Source organism: Phalangium opilio, unplaced genomic scaffold (assembly GCF_054372755.1).
Source record: "Phalangium opilio isolate 3A_F unplaced genomic scaffold, DU_Popi_V2 ptg000217l_1, whole genome shotgun sequence".
In the NCBI taxonomy this organism is placed as follows: domain Eukaryota; kingdom Metazoa; phylum Arthropoda; class Arachnida; order Opiliones; family Phalangiidae; genus Phalangium; species Phalangium opilio.
The window spans coordinates 2,205,177-2,230,734 of record NW_028324218.1 but is presented as its reverse complement, the minus strand read 5'-3'; the positions used below and the strand labels follow the sequence as shown (position 1 = coordinate 2,230,734).

General features: G+C 35.0%; 2 protein-coding genes across 5 annotated transcripts; one reads left to right on the top strand and one right to left on the bottom strand.

Moving 5' to 3' along the window:
• The first annotated feature begins 1,453 nt into the window (after positions 1-1,453).
• On the top strand, positions 1,454-3,675 carry LOC149615579 (uncharacterized). Of its 2 annotated transcripts, XM_089857542.1 has the most exons (3): positions 1,454-2,234; positions 2,301-2,451; positions 2,563-3,675. In XM_089857542.1, the coding sequence occupies exons 1-3, from the start codon at positions 1,968-1,970 to the stop codon at positions 3,522-3,524; spliced, it is 1,380 nt and encodes a 459-aa protein (XP_089713668.1). In that variant the 5' UTR covers positions 1,454-1,967; the 3' UTR covers positions 3,525-3,675. The 2 variants fall into 2 exon arrangements, with proteins under 2 accessions (XP_089713668.1, XP_089713667.1); XM_089857541.1 differs by having other exon boundaries at positions 1,454-2,451.
• A 3,485-nt stretch (positions 3,676-7,160) lies between these two features.
• Positions 7,161-21,685, bottom strand: LOC149615578 (protein inscuteable homolog). 3 transcript variants are annotated; one of them, XM_089857574.1, is made up of 7 exons: positions 21,165-21,685; positions 9,542-10,718; positions 9,119-9,306; positions 8,457-9,039; positions 8,190-8,368; positions 7,872-8,097; positions 7,161-7,535 (listed from the first exon to the last, which is right to left on the bottom strand). In XM_089857574.1, the coding sequence occupies exons 2-7, from the start codon at positions 10,506-10,508 to the stop codon at positions 7,327-7,329; spliced, it is 2,352 nt and encodes a 783-aa protein (XP_089713700.1). In that variant the 5' UTR covers positions 10,509-10,718; positions 21,165-21,685; the 3' UTR covers positions 7,161-7,326. The 3 variants fall into 3 exon arrangements, with proteins under 3 accessions (XP_089713700.1, XP_089713699.1, XP_089713698.1); XM_089857573.1 differs by lacking the exon at positions 21,165-21,685 and adding an exon at positions 11,320-14,778; XM_089857572.1 differs by lacking the exon at positions 21,165-21,685 and adding an exon at positions 10,809-11,058.
• Positions 21,686-25,558: the final 3,873 nt, after the last annotated feature.

The following is a 25,558-nucleotide window of genomic DNA, read 5'->3' as shown; positions in this document are numbered from 1 at the left end:
GGTATCGTAGGTGGCGCGACTGAGCCGGAAACTCCCTCGTACCACTAGTATAATTTAGGGGGAACATTGTAATTTAGCTCATTGTAACTCTCTTTGGTTTACCAGTCCCTTTAGAGATTCAGCGTTCATGGTCACAGCACGTTACCTTCTCATAATACTGGGCAAGGCAAAAACCAATAGTAGAGCCTGAGAGAATTACAACAAGTGCTATATCTATATCTATATAAATCAAAGTCCTGACTGACTGACTGACTGACAGACTGACTGATAATCAACGCCCAGCCCAAACCGCTTGCCCTAGAAGGCTGAAAATTTGCAGGAACGTTACTCATAAGTAGTAGGCGCGTACTAAGAAAGATTTTTCCAATCCGCCGCCATCTTAAAAAATGGCGCCCAGAAATGTAAAAAAATTTCTCTATGCAATTAAGTACGCGCGTTTCAACCGATTTCACAAATATTTAGTACACTGGTTTGCTTTAACCTTAAGACGGGCTGAATAGTCTTTCGGGTTCGATTTTTCGCCATCTTTTAAAATGGCGCCCAGAAATGTAAGAAAACATTCTCTATGCAATAAAGTCCGCGCGTTTCAACCGATTTCACAAATATTTAGTACAATGATTTCCTTTAACCTATAGACGGGCTGAATGGTCTTTCGGGTTCGATTTGTTGCCATCTTTTTAAATGGCGGCCAAAAACATAAAAACCCTTCTTTATGGAATAATGTCCACGTGAAAAGTAATAAAAAATATCCCGACGGGCTGACGAGCAACGCCGAGTGCCTTCGCTCCTAGGGTGCTACAAAAATATTAGTCATCAGTAAAATCTACACATTCTTTATATCATTTTAGAAGGAAGTTCTAATACACGCGAGGCGGGTAACGGCTAGTAAATTATAGTTTGATATGTGTCAACCCCGAATTATCACAAAGGGTGGATTAGCCTTTGATAGTAGTCACAAGTAACCTTGTAATCCCTAACGTTTTGAAATAAAAACAACCTGCTTCTTTTCGAAATGCAGGTTTTGCTTGAAAACACTTCCTCCTTTGATAATAGAAAAAGGGTTGGTGTTCAGAGGAAAATAACTTTAGAACCCCACTGTGCCTGCACTTCACATTAGTGCAAAGAGAGATAGTTCTTCTAGGTAAAATTTGCATAGGCACGGCGCGCGTTTCTTTACACCAAGACCAAGCGCAACTTCTCAAAACCTTTCATAGGCGATGTTGGGACAAAATTTAGCCCCTCCCAACGACAGAAGGAAATACTCCATTTTAGTAGCAAATCCAAAACGGGGCAATGAACCCTAGTTGCTTCTTATGGATAGTTCTCAAACCCACCGAAAGGGACCAGCACTATCTGGCTATAAAATTTTGCGCAGAAAAAACAATTTACAGGGGCAGATGATAGAGCCGTAGGATGTGATAAATGGCACTAATAGAGGGAAGGTAGTCAGGCATAGAAGTTGTCAAGGTGTCAGGTAGGTTGGTGAGGTCAGGGGGGGACGAATTGAAATTACACACTAGGGTTTGATTTAGACAGTCAGCCATTTCAGAATCGGAGGCAGTTTTTTGACCGTTTTTAAGGTGAATGTTAAGACGAGAAGGTAGTGAGCGAATCTGACGACGCACAAACCGATAGAACGCGCGAGGGTTGGTATTAACTGATTTTAGCTTCCGTTTTATGGATTTGGCCGTGGCTTGGCCATGGAAGAACCAGGCGAGATGGAACGGCGGCGAAGATAGCGGAGCCTCTACCAGAAATGAAGCGAGTGACGTAGGAGAGCTCTCCGAGATAGTGGGAGCAGAAAGTTCGGTCTGCGCAATCGCGCGCCTCTGATTTGTTATTGGTTACAGCTGTTAGAGTTGACGTTTAAAGCCGCAAAGGCTTAGGTATTTTATACCGGTTTTGCATTCGCAGTTTCGCTAGGGCTAGCGTAGTCGTGTAATGGGGTAAAAGAGTAATTATTAAACATGGTGAACTATAAAAAATGTTGTTACAAAGGTTGTACAAACAACAGTAAACTTAGTAGTGTAGGATTCGTAACGTTTCCGAAACCTAAAACTAAATATCTAAAATGTAAAAAATGGATAACGGCATGCGGAAGAACAGATTTAACGACAGATCTGATAAAAAAACATCATTATGTGTGCTTTAAGCATTTCCCTGGTGGACTGGGACCAACAGAACGGTGCCCAGATCCAGATTCATTTAATGACACTGGATGTAGTGTTTTAAATGTGAGTATATCTAGTGTTATGTTAATTTTAATTTTTAAAATAAACATGAAAACCAATGTTTCCCAGGTTCGCTCCATTAGTTTACCAAAAGACGGTAAAGATAATGCTATAGACTTGAGTGTATTAAAGGCAAATGATATATCAGTCGCAGGGACACCAAATGCAATGCCGAGAAACAAATACAACTTGTATTCAGTTAAAAACTCTGATAAGAATGGTTTGTTTTGGTTATGTTTTTTTTTTGGGGGGGGGGCTAGCTTCATATTCAAAAGCTGTTTTATTTCTTATTAGACAGAAATTTTCCTAATTTTTGATGTTCCATTTAAAGATTTCAATGAAACCTTTTTCCACGATCATATCGAAGAGTTGATAGCAAGATGTTCCAAAAGTATGGCATCATGTAACATGATTAGTTCTGATGTCATAGTAAAAGACGTTATTGAAAACATTATCAAGAACCCTGATGAGATAAAAATAACTGACGACACGATAAAACTACTAACAGTTTTGAATGACTACCAAATACGTGACAAATACGCATTTTTGGTTCATACTCAAGAATTACGTGGAAAGAAGGAATTTAAGGATGCAATTTTAAACTCATTTGCCACAGTAAAGGGTTTTAACGATTTGCTCCTTTTTAAACAACACATCATTGTCAATAACTGGCTTAGAAGATTTTTTGTCACACTACAAGTAAAATGGGTTGAGCTTAAACCAGCCGCTAATGAGGTGAAACCAAAGAAATTTATAGATCCAAAATTTTTAAATGACAAACATTTGAAAGATAAAGAAGATAAAGTTGTACATCATTTGGGTGGCTACATTCTAAAAAAAATATCGCGTAAATTTGATGAACCCCATCTTATGGAAAGTTGCATTGCTGAAGAGGGTGAAAAACCTCATGAGTATTCACTTTGGAGTGAACGGTTAACAAGAGGAGGATTACTAGTATTAAAATCAAGAGCTTTTGAATTTTTCCTATTAATCAAAAGCATAACTGCACCAATTTTTGAACAATCTATATTGAAAGATAACTCAAACAGGAAGGAAAATGTTATAAATGCATTAAAATCAAAATCTGTGATAGATAGGTGGAATTATTTATGGGGAAGTGGCAATGAAAAGAATAGGGAAAAATGTTTTAACATAGTCATTGATACATTTTGCAACTGTAGAGGTAAAGCCATGAAAGATTTTTATAAGAGAAAGGTTAATAAGATTAACAGTGATACTCTCTCTCAGAAAAAGGGTTGTAGAAAAGCTCTTAAAGAGAGCAACCAAAACTAAAAATTAATTTAAAACCAAGATCTGTGCTTTCAAATTTTGCTAGAAACTTTACAAAATGTGATATCAAAGATCTCAAACTAAAAAACTCAAAGTTGTGTTTTAATGTTCAAAATTTATTAAAAAAAAAAAAGTATTAAAATGCTTAAACCTTCTTTTTCTTACGAGCACAATTTCCATTTCTAGGTTTACTTAAAACTACGCGCATTATTTTAAATTTCCTTTCTGTATAGCTGTAAGCCAATAAAGATGGATTTTCATGACAACCAACCGCTCTTCTGTGCTTTCCAAAATGTCTCTCCAGTGGATCCTGGTTGAATTTGTCTGTTAGCACAAACATAGCTCCATTTCTAAGCAAGAATTTCACAGCCTCAATAATAGAGTAGACTGTAAGATTTTATCAATAAGTATAAAGTAACGTAAATTAAATAGGATAACCATGAAAACCATATTAACCTGTGGTGTGAATTCCTTCGATCGTTTCCCTACTTAGTTGCATCATCAGCTTCCCTTCTTCTGGCACATCAGCTTCATTTGCTTCTTTAGCCCAATCTCGCAAGTATCCCAAAAAGGTTTCTTCGAGCCACTTATAAAACGTAAATAATGTTTTACCAACTGGAAACAGAAATAAATTTAAACTTACCGTAAATCTCCAATCATTGGTACTTCTAAATGGCTCTATATATGCATTTCTAGAGAATTTTCCTTGGGATATATTTCTTGAATTTAATATATCAAAGAAAGAGTTGAAAATCTTGAGAAATTTGACAGTTTCTGATGCTTCTTCCCCCACTAATTCATCCACTGCCTCCGCAACAGTGTTGCTTAGTATTTGTGTTGCCAGTTTCACCTTCATTGCAGAAAACGGATTTATGTAGATGTGGTTGTCTGTAAGCTTGGGACACAATCGTAATTGGGAAGAGCAGTCTTTTTTATACATTTCAACAACATGCGACCACAGAATATTTTTATTGTTTTTTCTTAGAAATCTGGTTTTTTTTTCAGTACCACTCTTTGAGAAACAGTTTCGTACGGTCTTCATGAGATGGGGAGGGTCCGAGATAAAGTAAATGTTTCTTTCTTCTCCAGGTCCTGCGTATATATTTGGTGCTTTATAATGAACGTTTGTCTCTGGGTCAGGGCGCGTACATAGTTTGATTAATTTCTGATTTACAGCTGATTTATCGCAAACAACAGTTAACACTTTAAAACCATGATTTTCCAAAATCTCAATTGCTTCCTGTATTATTAAATACAGTTCGTCAGTTTTCATGTCATGGCATGGAAAATAAGCCAAGGTGTGTTTGAAATTCGTTGTTAGGCCTCTAACCATTAATGCCATAACATGTGATGCAATAGGTAATTCTTCTGAACTAATGGCACCAGTTCTGGCATTTTCGGCTTTCTTTAACATATCTCCGGATTCACTTGAATGAGAAAACCCTACAATTTCTCCAGTGCTCGCTTTATAAATGAGGTCTTCTTTAATCTTCATCTCATCCACAATCAGTGAAAAATACTTTTGGTGCTCATCACAGCTGTCCAAATCTATTTTGCCTCTCATCTCCGTCATAGTCTCAGTTGTGAAACCACTTTTAGTAGAATAAATTGACGAGTATTTCCAAAGCGTTCGACTAGCTGGTAGTGGGAGTACTTCTCGTAGATTTTCATAGGCTGATGGTGATTTAGTACGAAGATACAGACACCATTTTATTATGGCAGGGTGCCACTGCTTGGGTTTCTTCCTGTTATTTTTTAATAATTTCAATTGTTCTTTTAACAAAAGGCGTAAAAAGTTTTCTTTGGTGCAGAACGAGTCTTCGTCAATCGCCTCTCCAAACAAAAAGTTTGGCTCTTCTGAAAGGGATTGCTTAAGAGTTTTAATTCTTTTCTTCAATTGTTTAATTTGGCGGTCTTTTTCTCGATTCTGACGATTTTTCTCTGACAATGCTGCCACTAAGTCCTCTCTTGACATAGCCCGATAATTTCTAGGTCCTTTTTTACTTACAAGTGTATTTAATTCCTTTAATTTAGCTCTTTTCTGTTTTGCAAGCTGAGCACGCTTAAAACCTTTGCAATTTTTACAACTTGGATTGGTCTCATTCTTAACAAGTCCCTCACATTTAGTGGAATGAAGGATCCTTGTATATACATTTGCATGACCAAATTTTTTATTATATCTAGTCTCTCGTGAATCTAAACCGCTTCCTTCACAAACAGTTAATGAGTTCATGTAATCCAGTAGATCAAGTAAAGTGCCAAGCGTGGCAGCTGTTTTAGGAAATGTTTCTAACTGGAATAATGAATGATGTTTCTCAAGTGCTTTTCCATAAATTAGAATTTCAAACCCTAAATTATTTTGAATTTTTATTTCAATAGCACAATAATGTGGACTATTTACTTTAAAATGCTTAAGCAGGAATCAACATTCCGAGAAACTGTCCATATAAGGTCACTTAAACTTGCAAAATATTGATAATGGATGAATTTCTTTAAAAGATCCGTAGCATCAGTCGCGATCGAAGACAGTAGATGATCCAATTGAAATTTATTCGCAGCACCACCTAAACAAGGTTGTTCTTCCATCAAACTTGGTTCAGTGTCACAAGACAGATCAGTAACAGTTAATATGGGCTCAATTTTGCTCAAAGCAGGTTCTATGACGACCGAAGACGGTTCATCGATGTTTAAATCTTGATTTAAGTTCAGCTTAGGTTCTACTACTTCTAATATCAAACTTGATTTATCAATGGACATGCTGCATTTCTCAAAAGTCAAAGAAGGTTCTTTAATAAGCTCTGTTTCTTCTCGAGGTTCTTTAGAGATTTCAATTTTGCATGTTTCGTGAGTATCATCAATACAGTAATCGTGAAAAGGAAGTGGGTCTGGATTTTCCTCTGTTGGGCCAGCCCCACCCAGAAAATGAAAGGAACAAATAAACCTATAAACAAATATATATTGTTTTATTATCTAATAATACTTCCGATATCAAATTAAACTCACATTCTTTTTTTTAACGCTTCTAACGTCAAAAATTCTGGTCTAGCACAAGCGGAAATCCATCGGTTACATTTCTCGATGTTTGACTTTATATTAGGGAAACGTATGAAAAAAATACCGTCCATGTACTCGCGATCCTTATATCGCGAGTCATTTCTGCAGCCTTTATAGACACAATTTTTCATTACCATGTTTTTGCTTTTGTATAATTTCTAAATTAACTTTAACCGAGCCGAACCCTACGTAACTCGTGAAACTTGGCGAGAGTGGCGTAAGCCTTGGTCACTAAACCGTCACTAAACTTTGAAATTGGTCTGGAGCGCGCAAACCGACGCGCGCAGCCTTTCCACCGTTTCCACGCGCCCACCTTTAGGAAGGGAGGAGGAATCTAAAGGGGGTATTCAAGTTTTTGGACGACAGGTTTTTCAACACTAGGCGGCTGTTCCATCTCGTAGTTCTTCCATGGCTTGGCGAAGGAGAGTCTTGACGTGTTTGGTCTGGGATTTATAAAGTAGTTGAAGCTACGGTGTTTGTATTTCAATTATTAATAAGATCTAGCATTCAGCTTTGAAATGAGACCAAAGAAATAAGGAAAAAAGGCCTACAACAACATAAGCCTATTTAAAAATAAACAATTAATTAAAATTCTTAATTTATTATATAAAAATTCTTTAAATACGAATGACTCGACTTCACATTAAATACATTTTCCTGACCGCCATTTTGTTTTTGATAATATACAGATAAATTCTAAAACATCACTTTATGTCTTCTTGATTATAATTTAATTTAATTTAATGGGAATTTAAACGTAGCTTTCTTGTTTGGAACAATAAATTAAAAACGAGTCCCATAATTTAGGCTCAACTAATTCCTCAGCATTCAAAGCTTTAAATTCGGAATTTCCACAAACAGTGGCGATTTTACGTAAAGTTGCCAGAGCCGCGACTAAAACTGAATCGCTGTTATTTCTTTCGTAGCCATCTTTGCATAATTTAACCAATCTTTTAACTCCTGTTAAGAAAAACAAAAAGAAACCAAGGCTTAAGTTTAAAGAATTTCTAGTTAGGCATAAAAAGTTTCGGTTTATGTTCAGTACCGCTTATTTAGGCGCCAGATATAAATTTTAACATGCACGTGAATAAAAATTAGGCTTAAGAAAAGTTTCAGTTTATGTTCAGCACCGCTTTTTTGGCGCCAAATATAAACTTCAACCCGGCACGTGAGTAAAAATTAGGCTTAAGAAAGGTTTCGGTTTATGTTCAGCACCGCTTTTTTAGGCGCCAAATATAAGCATCATCAGCGCGTGAAAAACATAAGGCTTAACAAATATAAAAAACCAAGGCTTACCATGCATTTGAGCGACAGATGTAGCCGTTTTCAAATCGCCGCATAATCTCGATAAGGCGATGGCTGATTTTTGTTGTACTCTTTCGCAAGCCGCTAATTCCGCGTCATTCATTGATTTCAAGGGTCTGACTTGCAAAAACGATAACAATAGTACGAGAGAACCAGCTTCGATAACGGAAGTTTTGCAGCTGCCAATGGCGGCCATATTTGCCAAAACTGTCGCAACCTAAAGAATGAAATAACAAAAACGTACTTTGTTAGTTCCTGGTTTTGTTTTAATATTGTTTTTCGTTTATCTAATCAATAGCGTGACATTACCTGATCTTTGATAAACAAGGAATCTCCCAAGGCGTTTTGGGTACAAGCACCAATAAGTACTTGAAGAGTTCCGTCAATTTGAAAACAACTGCAAGCCTTGGCGTCGAGGAATGATAAATTAGCCAATGCCGCCGCTGTTAGCAAGAGAACCTCGCTTGATTGGGTTGTTCGTGCCAAATCTGAATTGAAATAAATAAATAAACAAATTTAATTAACACATGTCTCATAGTTAATTAGCTGCAAAATTAATGAGTAACCAAGGCTTACCGGTTAGTGCACGTATTAAATTGTTCATATTTTCGACTAGTCCTTTAAGGGTTTCGCTTTCGCAATCCATCCAAGGGGCTGTGATTTGAGCTAACAATCCTGCAGCTTCACTACGTAGACTTTCCTCTAAGTTAGCTTCGCAAAGGACATCGCAAAGTACTTGGATTCCTCCGGCTTTTTCAAGTTGTTGAATGGCTTCAGGGGCGCAACAAATGATGGTCAGTATCCTCAAAGCCGCCGCTCTGAGTGGTCGCCATTTGTTCTCCAAGCATACGGTCAACAGAGATTTAATTCCTCCTGATTTGGTTATGAGGTGACACATGGTTTCGCCCGTTTGACCAATCATGGCTAAGGCAGCCATGGCCATTTGAAGACAGTAAACGCTGGATGTTTCTTCTATTGACTTAACGATGACTGTCATCTCTTCGATGGTGAATTGGTCAATTAGTTCCTTCAGGGTTCTAAGTACCGAATGAAGGTTGCGTTTGACTGTGGATTTGCGTTCCTCCGTTTGGGACTTGTCCGAATTTCTCTTTAGAAATTCCTCAAGATCTTCGCAAGCGCGTTTAAGACACACTTCAGTCTATAATATACAAGATAAATACTTAATTTTTAGTTTTTGGTCTCAATTAAAGAAATAAATTAAATTTAAGGCTAATTACCTTTGAGGTATGGACAATCTCAATGTCCGTGGAACAATGGTAATCCCTTAGAGTTTCCTGAATGTTACTAATGAGATTCATGGCGTACTCGCAAAACTCGGACCATCTTTTCGATGATAGAGATTCGATTACGAATTCAAAGTCTTCCAATACAAATTCTAACCTCCTTTGTAAGGCGGCTATCGTATCTAATTAATTAAAATTAATCTTAATTAACTTTAATTCTAATAACAAGACGTTATTGTCATAATTGATAAGATGACCTTTAGAATGGTGAAAACCGCGTCCAAATCGGTTCATAAATAACAAAGTTGGATATATTTCAAACTTCGCTTATCAACAAACAAAGTTTGAAAATTTTCCAACTTCCTTATTTCGTCGCGGTTTTTACCATTTTAAAACTGTATTCGAAAACAAGCTTACCTTGAGAGTTTCGTACAGCAGCTGCCATCAGCATACCGGGATCTTTGGTTAGTGTCTTGGCTTGTAGTACGTTCAAACACTCAGCCTCGGCTAAAACTCTAATGTCCTTTAACCATTGCTGAACGCACCCATCATACTTAATCGAACTGTCCACATTAACCGTTAAATAACTGTCCAATAAAATGTCTTCATCATTTTGATAATCGCTCTTTTGACTAGAAACACAAATCTCCCCGGAAGACACAACTTGTTGTTGTTGATCTTGCTGCAAATTTTGTACCGCGGTGTTTCTGGTTGTTGCAACAATACTTTGACTAGATTCCGGTGTTGGATTTTCAAAAAGTACTTTTTTAGCTGTTGTACCACAACCGAGGGCGCGGTTAATGTCAGTTTTAACTTGCACCTTCTCAGGTGTATAGGTGTTTACATGTCTTGGTTGAAATTTGACATAAACTTCCTGACAATCGTAATGACTTTCGCGTCCGAGTGGTTGAGGTCTGGGTTCTGACGTCATCATACTGGGTGATGACGTATCGTCTAAATTAAGAGGTAATGGCGGTAATGGAGGTTGTTTATAAACTGGAGGACTTCGTGGTTCTTGTTCCAAAGTTGAATTAGCGAAGTGAACTGATTTGGGTGGTTGTATCCTGCAGCTATGAGGTCTGCCCTGACCTTTCGGGGTACTGGTCTTAGGTAGGGTAACGACTAGTTGCTGGTTTGGTGGGGTGACGTATCCTTGGTTAGCCGAACCATTTAATGGACTGATGCCAATACTGGTTGTTGATGTTTTCTTAGCAGCTTTGTCTTGCTTGCAACGGAGACACATGGCTGGTCTGCGGACTAAACGGTACTTGGGGGTGGGGCTGGTTTCAATTATACTGTTCTCCGAGGACTTAGGTGTGTCCTTGAACGGTGGTAAAGTGGACAAGACAATTTTATCGTCTTTGTTCGATGTGTTGCCGGACATGTTGATTTTGTCGTACAGGACCTCTTTGTATAAAGGCCCTTGGCAAACTTTGTCGATGGATTGAGCTATGACGTCATCGACTTTGTGGTCGTGACGTAAGCGAGGTTGACTAGCCGGAACGCTTTTAAATGATTTTAAAGCGATCGGGGTTGGCGACGAGTTGTTTAAAAAAAATTCGGCCACTTGACCATTGGTGGATAGCGGTGGAATCTGAATTTAAATTAATTATACTTTAATTTAATATTAAAGAAATTATATTGTTTTATTAAAATTATTCTAGGTTAGGGGAAGCTAACTTACAGGGGGAATCGTTATAATGGAAAACCCATAGAACGCCTGTACAAGTTTTACCCGCAATACACGCGTGTAATACAGCCCCGGGAACATAGTAATTTTGCTAGAATTTTTTTAGACGTTTAAATTTAATTTATGTGTTAATTAACTTAGATATTATGGTAGAGGATAATTAGATCTATATTTCGAGACCAAAAAGGTTAAAATCAGTCAATAATTAAGGAAATTATAATTAATTTACCAAAACCAAAAAAATATTTATATTTTCAGAAAATTAATTTATAAATCAGAATAATGTTTAAAAATTCATAACATCCTTAAAAACCGTCCGATTGTGTCCTAATTTGGCTTATTTTGAAGCCCACATTCCACTCTAACTAAATACCCAAACCTTAACGCGCCTAATTAATTTTATCATGACAATAAAACTAAAATAAAATAAACCATAAAATCAATAAATAATTTCGTTAAAACCAAACACTATCCGATGATTAATATTAAAATGAACAATGCTTACCATATCTGAATATTGACTAGTTTGTTGTCCCATAATATTAAAACTTCGACATTAAAAATAAACTGAGCAACAAATTCACTAACGGTTTTTTAAAATGACTCAGAACTAAAAACCGTTGAACTAAAGTTCACTTTCCGAGAGCGAGAGAGAGTGGGCAACTTTTCGGGTCGAAGTTAAGTTGTGAAATGATCTGGGAGTCTGCGATCACCCGCTTTTTGATATCGACAGTCCTCGATGGACCCCCTCTCTCTAGGGGTGGGCCAAACACCCCATTATCTCCCCCCCCCCCCCCCCAAAACTAGGGGGCCACAGATGTGTCGTGTGCCACGCGCCAGCTTTGATGGTTTAAACCATGCGAGTAACAGGCGGTAGTCCTAGCTCAATGCATTGACTAGGCTATAATAGATCCCCTCTCTCAGTAAGAACTCCCCTTTTTAAGATGGGGAACAAATGTTGAATGAATGAAAGCATCCATCCTGTACTGACCAAAATGTTTTTTTTTCTTTATCATTTTTAGGGAGGTATTAGATTTGTCGTTCTCTATGTGTGTTTGTGTCACATTAAGTTAAATTGTCAAAGAAGAACGTTTAGTAACTGACAGAGGTATGGAATATTCAAATTCCCTGACTTTTCCAGGTTTTCCCTGACCTTCTACAACGTTTAGTAACAGACAGAGGTATGGAATATTCAAATTCCATGACTTTTCCAGGTTTTCCCTGACCCTTTTTTTAATTACGATTTTCCCTGATTTTTAGACACAAGTATCATTGTTCTAAATATATAACTAAATCACATTTTTGAATATTTATTGCAAAACATTGAACTACCCGCTTTTGGTGTCTGGTCAAACGTGATCTCGCTAAAACGTACGGCCCATTTAAAAAGTAACCCAGCTGGATTGGTTGAACCACAAATATTTAAGTCACTTTAATTCCTAAAATTCAATGACTTTTCCCTCGAAGTTCTTGGCTCAAAAAAATACTTTGCTATTTCTTGCAAATTATAAGAAGAGGTCTGCTTTGTCATTCCCAACTTGTTTCTTACAACACGTGCCCAGATGTACGCAACCATCTGCGCTATAGTGTAGTAAAGAGTAGTACAATCTGCGCGCGTGCCACGATACAATGCATGCACGTAAGGAGTGGTGGCTTTTTATTAAAGAAAAAAGGGGGGAAAAAAACTTTCCCGCCATTTCCGATCCGACAGTGGCGCGTGCCAGCTTCTTTAGGCCTGGAAATAAGTAAAATAAAAAAAAATAGGCTTAACTATCGCTATCATACTCTCTTCCTCCGGAAAACATCTTTCGCTATGCAAGGCACGACGCGTGTATGCTAAAATCAGTCAAGCATTTGGGACAGGACTTTGAAGAGCCAATCAGAAAGTCAAAAGGAATGCTTGCCACGCGTCCCAGGAGGTTTTAAAATTCCCTCTTAAGGCAATTAACTATATATGACTTCTGTTGATTCAGAAACTTGTGTTTAGGTATTATATATAATGATATCCTTTTCAACTCAAGTTACAGGATAAAGAAAAAAAGAAGTTAAGTTTTGATTATGGTAATGTTTAGGCTCGAGCTACGCTTCGGTAAATTTGGAAATGGATTCAGGATGTGCATGCGGTTACGACATTTCTTTGTTTTTATAGTTAAGTTTAATTCACATTAACTTGATATAACTCTATTTCTACGAATGAATTAAGATAATTAAATACGTAGAGTAAATGCGCTAACAATACTCATCATACAACGCTTTCCCACAATATATGAAATTTTAATGAGGTACATGAATAATTAAAATTATCTTTAATGAGCCATAACTTTGGTTCTAAAGCAGATAAAGAAAAATTGAAAGTACCATCATAAACTAGAGATTCGATAGAGTAATCGCTTCAAGTTTCATAAAATTCCCAATTAAAATAAAGTCACTGCAATAAATTGAAATTTAAACTGTTGAATCAAATTAGATATTTTTATAAAATTAGCTATAACTTTTGCTCTAATTGTGGTAGATTATAATTGAAAATACCACAATAAACTAGATATTCGATACAGTAATCGCTCCAAGTTTCATAAAATTCAAAATTAAAATAACGTCACTGTAATTAAATAAAATTTGAGACTACGGTGGATGGCCAACCCTACAATCATTTTCTCATTATTAATTAAATCAAAACCAATTATAAACTCAACCTTAATGATGTATTAAAAAAGCCTAAGGTAAGTAATATAATAGGCCTACACCTTTTATTAATAATTCCGAGAAATTAATCCAATCCATCCAAGTTCTTAACCGTTGAAATTTCATCATAAAAAAAAAACTTAAGAACATCTGCGAAAATTTGGCACGCGCCAACCTTAATACCTACTTTCACCTTAACTTGTCGATAATATTAATATAATATAAGGAGTTATCTTCAACTAACGTCAATATAACTTAAAAAAATCGTACCTCTTTGCCCAAACCCTCCTTAACCAACAACCATTGTTATTTTAGAATAAAATTTGAAGGAACCCTGATGCTGATCACATCTGGGGACCATGGGGTATAATATATATTAAGGACCTCTCTCCTCTACCTAACCTAACCGTCAAAAACGTTGGCCCGCATTTTAGGGAACCCTGCCTTCAATAACTATAGCTGTATAGCATCTGGTTTTCAACGAAACCAACGAAAATTTTGGGGTTGCCTGCAGATGTTACAAAACTAGTTCTGGAGTTCTGGCCCTCAAAATTTTTTATAATATTTAGTAGAAGCTAAGCCCGGGCTTTGCAAACTTGAAAGGACCTATTTCAAGCCTGTTTCTATTAAAAAAAAGAGTTTTGTAAGCTTGCAAAAAGATTATGTAAAGACATCGGATTAAAAACTGGATTAAATTAAATTTTGCGCAGTTTAAAATGTTCAAATTGTTAAATTATAAACACCCTGTATTTTTAGTTTAAAATGATATCAAAAAATACCGACTTCCTATTGGACAAATTCTCTAAAAATAATTTTAATAAAATTTAAGGTGCGTCTTGTTAATATTCAAACGTAGATATTATTTATACTGTATATATGTGGGAGGTTTTTTATATATCGTGCAATGACCCTTAAAAGGTGGGCCTAATGCCTATATAACAGTTTTTCATAACAGCCCAAAAGGTCATTCGTTAAAATTCGTGATTAAAAACAAAAAATAAAAAATAAAAATTACCCTTTGAAAAAAAAAAAGATTAATTTTATAAAATAAAAAATACAAGTTCTAAAAATAACTTTTATGTTTATAAACTTCCCCTGCACACGCTCACGTGACCATCCCTAAAGTTTACATTAATAGATAATTAACTACGTGACTTGAAATTTAATTATTTTTTAAAATATATTTTTTGGTTTTTAAATTAGGTTTTGCATATAATGAATTTATTTTGCGTTTCAAAAAATTCCATGAATTTTCCAGGACTTATAGATGGTTTTCAAAAAAAAAAATTCATAGATAATTAACTGCCTGACTTGAAATTTAAATATATTTTAAAATATTTATATTTTAATTTTATGCATATATTTTGCGTTTCAAAATTCCATGAATTTTCCAGGACTTATAAATGGTTTTCAAAAAAAAAAAGAAAAATTAATAGATAATTAACTGCGTGGCTTGAAATTTAAATATATTTTAAAATATTTATTTTTCAATTTTATGCATATATTTTGCGTTTCAAAATTCCATGAATTTTCCAGGACTTATATACAGTGTTCAATAAAGAGGCTATATAAAATTCCTCCATAATCTCTCTCAGCTTAAAATGCAGTGCAGTGTTGCCAGGCCCTCTGGCATGAGTCAAATACTGATCAAACTGAACTGCCTGCCTGGCAACACTGTGGAAACCTTAAAAAAAAACCTTCAATAGAAACTACGTATTTTCAGGTACATTTACTAAACTATAAAGTATCTCAAACCCGCTAAGCCTAACTGTTGAATTATCGAACGGTTTACATAGGTTTTTCATGAAATTCCCATGGGGCATTTCGGCGAATCAAACATCAAACAAGACCAAGGCGACTTCATTAAATATGTATTTTCGCTGTGTTTACCTTGTTATTACTATTTCAAAAACGTAACTCCTTTTCATAATGAAAGTACCTCATCGCCCTTAGGGGGAACTAGAGACGGGTTGCTATGGCAACGGAATAATAGAGTGTTTCTATTCAAATTTAGTTTGGTGACGTTAGGCTTAAGGCGAACAAAATTTCCTTAATAACTTATTGATGGTGAAATTTTGATCTACTATACTAAAGGTGTCGGATAGTTAGACGTTTAAATTTAAATTATTAAATTCAACTAATTTTTTTCCCAAATGAGCAGCAGGTTAAACTTAAATTCTGGAATTAAAATATTTTAAATAGCGATAAAAATACCTCTGTTTGTCTAGTTTAATTGGGCAAGTATTCGACACCACGTGTTTTGCTGTATTTGCCAGCTGGAGTAAATTTCCGCGTGACTTAACCCTTTGACAATTAAAATTAATTTCAAATAAGGTTTTTTTTTATTTTTTTTATAAATCTATGTCTATTCGGATTTAATTCAAAATAATATTTTTATGTCATTTGCAATTTCTTTTCGCAGTTTCCAAGTTTTGGCAATGAAAGGGTTGGGGTTGGGGGGACATTTTTCTTTGAATTATTATATTGTCATTATGTCATCATCAGCTCAGCCCTAGATCGTTTTTTTATAACAATAGATTTCCGTTGGGGTTGGCCAATAATTCTTAAGGTCTTACCTAACTTCCGCTTTTGCCTTAGGCTTCTAACCGTTTTTCTTTCTTTGTATGTTAACTAGTTTTAAACTTATTTCTTTACCCATATCAAAGAGAAAGTGAAACGTTTCACTTCCTTCAAGCCTGTTTGCGTCTTAGATTATTTCTTAAGCCTAAATTTCAAACTATTCAAATCGTTACAGAGTTAAGCCTAAATTTCAAACTATTTAAATCGTTACAGAGCTAAGCCTAAATTTCAAACTATTCAAATACATCGTGACCAACCTAAGCCTAACTTTCAAAATATTTTACACAAATTTAAATCTAAATCCAAATCCTACTCTAACCTAAGCCTAAATTTCAAACTTTACACTAACCTAAGCCTAAATTTCAAACTCTACACTAAGCTAAGCCTAAATTTCAAACTCTACACTAAGCTAAGCCTAAATTTCAAACTCTACACGAACCTAAGCCTAAATTTCAAACTCTACACTAATACCTAAGCCTAAATTTCAAACTCCACACTAACCTAAGCCTAAATTTCAAACTCCACACTAACTTAAGCCTAAATTTCAAACTCTACACTAAGCTAAGCCTAAATTTCAAACTCTACACTAATACCTAAGCCTAAATTTCAAACTCTACACTAAGCTAAGCCTAAATTTCGAACTCAACACTAACCTAAGCCTTAATTTCAAACTCTACACTAAGCTAAGCCTAAATTCCAAACTCTACACCAACGTAAGCCTAAGTTTATTTAAACCTTACAGCTATGGGTGCTAATATTAAACATACATTTTTGTTAAATTGACAAATGGGCGTAGACTCGTTTAGAAAATCACGAAAATTCCAAAATATATAATAAACAATACCGCCCTATGCTAAGATAATTATATTTTTTTTAACATGTAATGTATTTTAACCCCCCCCCCCCCTAAAGTTAACAAAAGGATGTTAGATTTACGTGTATGTATGGACCGGAAAAGATTTAAATACTTACTTCCTAAAATACCTTACCATTTATTTTTCGGTTTTATATGCAAATTATTATATGGCAGTAAAGTCACGTCAAACTAAAGTTGAAAGTACAATAAATGATCTATATCCTTTTTAATTGTAATGTTAATTAAGTCAAATAATAAATAGTATATTTAGAATAAATTATTCTGTAGAAGAAGAGAAAGAAAACCAACAAATCAGTTTAAAGTTCAAAGGTCAACTAAAATTAGGGTTTAGAAAAAACTGAGCTAGGTGCACTGCGTCGAAGGTAATTTTTATAAAATAAAAATAAAATTTATATTTCAAAACAGATTTACGGTTTGTTTTTTTGGCGAATATTAGACCTATAAATTTAAATTTAATAATATTTAAATTACACCGATTCTAATGTATTTAAATTAATGTGAAATAATTTATTTCGTCTGAAATCTTTAGGACCCTTTTTAATTTTTACCTCTCCGAGTGACGTATGTCACGTGAGAGGTATTACACCGGCCGTGTCTGTCTGTGTGTGTGTCTGTGTGTGTGTCTGTGTGTCTGTGTGTCTGTGTGTCTGTCTGTCAGACCCCACGTGACCGCGTTCGCAGTTTACAAATCGGAGCAAACAAATACCCGATTTCCGGAACGCGTTCGCGGTTCACGGAAATTTGGTCATTCATCTACCAACACCAGTCTTTACTAACTGGCTTCTAAGGACCACAATCTGCTAGTCTTTGTCCATCCCACATGGACACTAGTCTGTACGTGCTTGCTTCCAAGCACCACCAACTTCTGTTCTTCGTCAATTTCACCTTGACTCCAGCTTCTATGCACCACCATCTTCTGTTCTTTGTCCATCCCACATGGACACTAGTCTGTACTTGCTGGCTTCCTAGCACCACCATCTTATGTTCTTCGTCAATTCCACATTGACACCAGCTTCTACGCACCACCATCTTCAGGTCTTTGTCAATTCCGGCTTCTTTTCCTTCGTCATCGTTTGGTTTCAAGATATACGCGGCGATCGGCTAGGGTTACGAGAAACGTCTAGCCTCCCAATGGCAGGGCTTCCACCATCGGTTCACGCGAATGCGTTTTTATCTATAATTGGTTTCAAGATATACGCGGCGATCGGCTAGGGTTACGAGAAACGTCTAGCCTCCCAATGGCAGGGCTTCCACCATCGGTTCACGCGAATGCGTTTTTATCTATTATTATAATGGAAACGAATCGTATATATACCCCGAAATTTGAAGAAAGCGGGCAAGAGGGGTACCCTTCTCTTTGAACGTCAATATTAGCAAAGTTTCGAAAGATAAAAGGAAGAACTTTATTTTAAACGATTTAACTATTTTTAAAGTTATTTACTGGCGATTAAAATAATTAATATCATTTATATTTAATTAATTATTTAAGATAAACTTATTTCTTTGAAGTGACACAAGTGAGAGTTTATAAAGAACGAGTAATGAAGATTACATCTGAATCGAAACACTACACGCATATCAAAGTTAATATAAAGCGAGTAGGATGATAAGATCTCTTACAAAACGATAACATTTCCTTTTTGCAGAATATTAAATGGAAATATTTTAAATAATTTTCGGCATTACGATTCTTTTAGTAGTTGTGTAGCTATAAAGCTCTGTTTCATCTCAATATTCCAAGAACATCTTTTGATATTAACATTTCAAATTTGGTGTTTACTTTTTAATTCAGCTTTACTACATTTATATATAGCGTAAACGCAACCTTTAATTTCACTACATAATATGGATTTCAATACTTCGTCTCTCTGTAAGTGTTGAAGCGATTGAATGAGTCCAAAGATAAATACACATCCTATATTTTAGTTGTACCATGCGTACCACAATGTTGCCAGGCGTTTATTGAAGGATGCTTGGGTACTTGGTACAGACTGTTACGTCTACCAAGTTTCCTAGCATCCAAGAATAAATAGGATTCATAGAAGCCAGTGTTAAGGGCATGTCATGGGTCAAGTCGTTAAATATATCGACGCAGTTAAATAGCTGATGGCATTATTTTATGCACTTTCTCATTGCGTTTCGAGAGGAAGTTCAACTTTGGCACGGACGACAGATGGCGCTCTTAACCTTCTACCCCCAAAAATCGTATTTGTCTGCTCGGTTTCCCCTTCCGCGTTTTTTCGTTATAAACTTATGATTTAACGAACTGAGAAGATAAAATTTCATATTTCCTAAGACAGATAAGCTTCTACTCCTTTCATCTTACTCCCAGTTAGATTTAACCTTGTTAAAACATAATCAGATGAATTTGAGTTACAATGCCGTAAAATCCTCTGCACACAGTTACCTAGGAGTGATAGAGACATTTTTACCGATGTCTAGAGATGATAAACTTAAGCGAAATTGTTTTACGTTTGAATAAAAATACCGCTTCCAGTAGTGGGTTTATAGTACTCCTTGTTTGTGTAAGATTAGTGTAGCTGTAGAGCGTAATCATGATAAACGCTTAAAAATATATATTTTCAACGCTTCCACTAGTGGATTTATACTCCTTGTTTGTGTAAGATTAGTGTAGGTGTAGAGAGTAACCATTATAAACGCTTAAAAATATATTTTCAAAAATGAAGAATATAGAACATTTATTTTGTATCAAAAAATATTTTGGTGCTAAGATTGCTTTAGAAAAATCCAAACGGCTAGGTATTGGTAAAAAAAACATGTCTAAGCTATTTGTAGATGAGATAATTGTTTTACATGTTTTAAATGAGACTAAAACTTCCACTATTGTGTCTAAAAAAGTGTTGGCAATGTATATTTTTTAAATATGACGGAATTGCCGTTGATATGATAGCGCCCTATTTGAGAAAAAAACCTTTTTTTAAACAGTTGAATCACTCTTTGATAGAATTTCAAGAGAAGAAGTTAAGCGTTAAATTTGCTCGATTAATTTTGTTCGGAAAATAATATATTTAAGCGCTACGTATTACTGAAGGAGATTGATTTTGCCAACCTGTGTGAGTATTTAACTGTTTAATAATTATTTTGGTTAAGTGGGAGCCTAGCTTATGTGTGATTGGGTTGTGGCTTCCATGTTTTGGGGACATTTGCTTTTTGTGTGGCGAGGTATGATTCAGCTTTGATATGGACAAATGTTACAAATCATACTGGTAGACTAAGCATACGGTTGAGGTATAGCGAGAGAGTAGAGTTTCCACAGCAATTGAGAGATATTGAAAAGGCTTGAACAATTGACTATTTTAAAATTGAATTCCTGCACTTGCAAAGAATTAAAAAAAAGCGAAAGATGCATATATTTAGGTTGTTTAAGGGGTAGTGATAGTCATCTCCACTCGGAGAGGTAATATTTTGGCTTTCCCAACTTGTTTTTCTCTCATTGAAACGTACGTGTTTGAGGGTCAAAAGTAAATTCGTAGACTGAATGTAATTAATATTGAATCTAATTAACTGATAACCTTGAATCTAACTGGTTTTTCTTTATATATATCTTATCATTTATTTGAAAAATATTTAAATCATTTGAAACTTGATATTGAAGAAATAGTACCGCTATTGCTAACGAAGCTTCATTCAATATAACCGCTATAAATATTTCAGAAAAAATATTATACGCCTTAAGTGGCTTAGAAATACGTAAAAACGGATGAAAATATACCGTTTGAGCGCAGATGAAAGCGACCAAATTACTAATATAAATTATCTCTAGAAAAACCAACCCGTTTCTTAATTATTTTTGGGAATATTATTCCGTTACAAGTTGCTAAAGAACTATTGTAAGATTTCTAACAATTGGTTTACAAGTTGCTAAAGAACTATTGTAAGAATTCTAACAATTGGTTTATAAGTAGCTAAAGAACTACTGTAAGAATTCTAACAATTGGTTTACAAGTTGCTAAAGAACTATTGTAAGAATTCTAACAATTGGTTTACAAGTAGCTAAAGAAATATTGTACGAATTCTAACAATGGTTTACAAGTTGCTAAAGGACTACTGTAAGAATTCTAACAGTTGGTTTACAAGTCGCTAAAGAACTACTGAGGGAATTCAATTCGTTTACAAGATCACCAGCAAGCAACAAGTCATCAAAACACTGCTGACCATAATTATAAACAAAAATTATGCTAAAAACTCACCTAATTTTTGGAGACAAAAATCTTAATTAAAATATTTGACTAATTAAATTAACTTTAATTATATCGGATACCGGTACGTTGCAAGGGTTTTAAACGATACCAGAGCGATATTCGAACCGTTCCCTTTGATGCTAGAGAGGAGATTAAAAGCGCCGTGTGATATTCCGAAATCTGGTATACACTGCAGGACGGTGTAATATTTTTAAAAAATGCACGTATTTCCTACATAGACAGAGAGCGGTATGCCTAGAAAGGTGTGTAGGCATACGATATGCTAAATATTTTAATTTGCATAATGTATACGGCCATATTAATTAGAAATTGATTAATGAGTTCCCGATCCATAATCCTGGACTGGTAAAAATGCTGACCACAGTTTATATTACAATGTAGCGGTATTTTGGCGTTTACCAAAATTGCGTGATGGCTTTTCGCCACGGTTTTATTAAAAAAAAGAGTTTGTAAGGCCTGGAGTTGAAAGATTTGGTAAACCAACTTTGCAATGTAATAACTCGAAGTTAACAACAGTTAAAGATATAATTCTTTTTAGGATATGATAGGCCCATAGATATATATACAGGTCTAGATACCCTACTGAATCGGGGAAAATACGGAGATGACAGCTAGCAGTCGACGCGATTTTCCCGGGGGAAGATACCTAGTGCGCCATCTATCGCTGAATTTTGAAAGCTAAAAAATTGGATAAATAACTTTTGCCAGCGGGCGTGCTGATGCTTTGCAGTAACAGCTGATATTTAAAGAGATTTAAGCGAATGTTTGTTCAAAGTAAAACTATTTCCTAATCTGAAGGGGAGGTCCTCTTATTCTGCTCGTAAGTAAATCATTTTGTAAATAAGAACAACTGTTAACCATCTTTAATGCCTTATTTCACTAACATTTCATTAAAAACACTACTTCTTTTACATAAAAACTATTTATTTCACTTAAGAACATAATTACACGTATAAAGGAGATCAGAAATACGTAAAGCTATTTGAAAAGTTAAGCCTAATTTGAATTTCCCGCGCTTTCCATATTTGAATTTTTCGTTTTTTTGTTTCTTGAAACTCTCGATAGATGGCGTTTGGATCTAATTCCCCCGCCGTAAAGCGTCGACTGCTAGTTCTCACCTCCGCATTTTTTAAAGGGCCTAACAGAGGGGAAGTGTATCTAGACCTGTATATATATCTATGGATAGGCCTAATTGTCCTCTATCTAACCCTAATTATAACTTAGGTCTAAACTTAATTAGGGTCAAGATAATTAGATTTTAAAAAAATGTCTCTTACCAGCGTCTAAATTGAAAGATGAACCAACTTAACTTTGAACCCCCATAACTGTTAATTAGCAATAGTTGCGAATAAACCCTATGGGGATATGATAGGCCTAATTGTCTTCTATAAAATGGTACTAATTACACGACCCTATCTCAATTAGGGACCAAGATAATCAGGTTTAAAGACAAAAGCATTTTTAATTCTTTTTTCCCACTAGGCTATACGTCCGTTATTTGCACTTCACTTTCACTTTAATGAAAGTATGGGTCTCTTTTGGGGTAAATCATTAAATAACCATTTGTAACAATGCATGCCTTTTAAGATTAGAAAGTAAAATTCTAAAAGAATGTGCGGATGTTATCATAAATTTGGTATTTCTTATGTTCCATTGTTTTTTTTCTTTTCGTTTTAAATTGCCATTGGGAATTTTAATGAATATTTACAAATTACTCAAATATAGGCCTATAATAATTTTGGCAAGCCAGTGGAAATATTTTTTTTTAGAAAAATTTACGCGCAAATTGCGTGAACCTTAACTATACTAAACTAACTATTATTATAAGATTGGAATAGTGATTCAAGGTAAATTGGTTAATTAAGGTTAGGAAATTAAGGCAAAGAACATGTTAATTAACTACCTTAATCTAAATTTAACTTTAATTATTAAAATATTCCATGGACCTTGAAAAAGTAAATAAATAATATATTTGTAAACAAATACGTAAACAACTAATTGGTATCAACACCAATGAGTAAGTATTATTGTTGTTCATTATCTTTCAAGTAAAACTTTATAAATAAATTTATTAAAATTTTGTTATTTGTATTTATAAATGTAGATAAACAATATTTTGAATAAAAGTTATTAGCAACCTAGCTGTCAATGCATCAAAATATATGTACGTACATTTTAACCTTATAGTTTATACGGGAAATAATTTGAATCAAGAATACATACAGCTACTAGGAATCATTGTGTAACCAGCTATTTTCACTCAACCTATCTAGGGTGGATTTTGTGGGAGGAGCTAGCTAGACTAATCATTACGGTATGACGATTTCACCTTGCTATTTAATAATCTATCTCTCGTTACAACGCAACCAATGAAATGACAGAAAGACGCTATCAAAATTAGGAGGCGTTAGGGGGAATAGTAAGTTCTCAAGCCCGCCCCGGAATACCCACAAAACCCGAATTCATAGAAATAAACTATGGCTAGTTACACAATTATTCCCATTAGACGTATGTATTCCCGTATCAGTTTAATAACAAGTTGGGAAAGCCAAAATATTACCTCTCCGAGTGGAGATGACTATCACTACCCCTTAAACAACCTAAATATATGCATCTTTCGCTTTTTTTTAATTCTTTGCAAGTGCAGGAATTCAATTTTAAAATAGTCAATTGTTCAAGCCTTTTCAATATCTCTCAATTGCTGTGGAAACTCTACTCTCTCGCTATACCTCAACCGTATGCTTAGTCTACCAGTATGATTTGTAACATTTGTCCATATCAAAGCTGAATCATACCTCGCCACACAAAAAGCAAATGTCCCCAAAACATGGAAGCCACAACCCAATCACACATAAGCTAGGCTCCCACTTAACCAAAATAATTATTAAACAGTTAAATACTCACACAGGTTGGCAAAATCAATCTCCTTCAGTAATACGTAGCGCTTAAATATATTATTTTCCGAACAAAATTAATCGAGCAAATTTAACGCTTAACTTCTTCTCTTGAAATTCTATCAAAGAGTGATTCAACTGTTTAAAAAAAGGTTTTTTTCTCAAATAGGGCGCTATCATATCAACGGCAATTCCGTCATATTTAAAAAATATACATTGCCAACACTTTTTTAGACACAATAGTGGAAGTTTTAGTCTCATTTAAAACATGTAAAACAATTATCTCATCTACAAATAGCTTAGACATGTTTTTTTTACCAATACCTAGCCGTTTGGATTTTTCTAAAGCAATCTTAGCACCAAAATATTTTTTGATACAAAATAAATGTTCTATATTCTTCATTTTTGAAAATATATTTTTAAGCGTTTATAATGGTTACTCTCTACACCTACACTAATCTTACACAAACAAGGAGTATAAATCCACTAGTGGAAGCGTTGAAAATATATATTTTTAAGCGTTTATCATGATTACGCTCTACAGCTACACTAATCTTACACAAACAAGGAGTACTATAAACCCACTACTGGAAGCGGTATTTTTATTCAAACGTAAAACAATTTCGCTTAAGTTTATCATCTCTAGACATCGGTAAAAATGTCTCTATCACTCCTAGGTAACTGTGTGCAGAGGATTTTACGGCATTGTAACTCAAATTCATCTGATTATGTTTTAACAAGGTTAAATCTAACTGGGAGTAAGATGAAAGGAGTAGAAGCTTATCTGTCTTAGGAAATATGAAATTTTATCTTCTCAGTTCGTTAAATCATAAGTTTATAACGAAAAAACGCGGAAGGGGAAACCGAGCAGACAAATACGATTTTTGGGGGTAGAAGGTTAAGAGCGCCATCTGTCGTCCGTGCCAAAGTTGAACTTCCTCTCGAAACGCAATGAGAAAGTGCATAAAATAATGCCATCAGCTATTTAACTGCGTCGATATATTTAACGACTTGACCCATGACATGCCCTTAACACTGGCTTCTATGAATCCTATTTATTCTTGGATGCTAGGAAACTTGGTAGACGTAACAGTCTGTACCAAGTACCCAAGCATCCTTCAATAAACGCCTGGCAACATTGTGGTACGCATGGTACAACTAAAATATAGGATGTGTATTTATCTTTGGACTCATTCAATCGCTTCAACACTTACAGAGAGACGAAGTATTGAAATCCATATTATGTAGTGAAATTAAAGGTTGCGTTTACGCTATATATAAATGTAGTAAAGCTGAATTAAAAAGTAAACACCAAATTTGAAATGTTAATATCAAAAGATGTTCTTGGAATATTGAGATGAAACAGAGCTTTATAGCTACACAACTACTAAAAGAATCGTAATGCCGAAAATTATTTAAAATATTTCCATTTAATATTCTGCAAAAAGGAAATGTTATCGTTTTGTAAGAGATCTTATCATCCTACTC

Excerpts from the sequence above, each read along its gene's own strand:
- LOC149615579 (XM_089857541.1), top strand. The coding sequence starts at position 1,968 with ATGGTGAACTATAAAAAATGTTGTTACAAAGGTTGTACAAACAACAGT. Across the intron at positions 2,452-2,562 it reads TAAAAACTCTGATAAGAATG|ATTTCAATGAAACCTTTTTC; the intron begins GTTTGTTTTGGT and ends TTCCATTTAAAG.
- LOC149615578 (XM_089857572.1), bottom strand. The coding sequence starts at position 10,895 with ATGTTCCCGGGGCTGTATTACACGCGTGTATTGCGGGTAAAACTTGTA. Across the intron at positions 9,040-9,118 it reads AGATTGTCCATACCTCAAAG|ACTGAAGTGTGTCTTAAACG; the intron begins GTAATTAGCCTT and ends TGTATATTATAG. Across the intron at positions 8,369-8,456 it reads TTTAATACGTGCACTAACCG|ATTTGGCACGAACAACCCAA; the intron begins GTAAGCCTTGGT and ends ATTTCAATTCAG.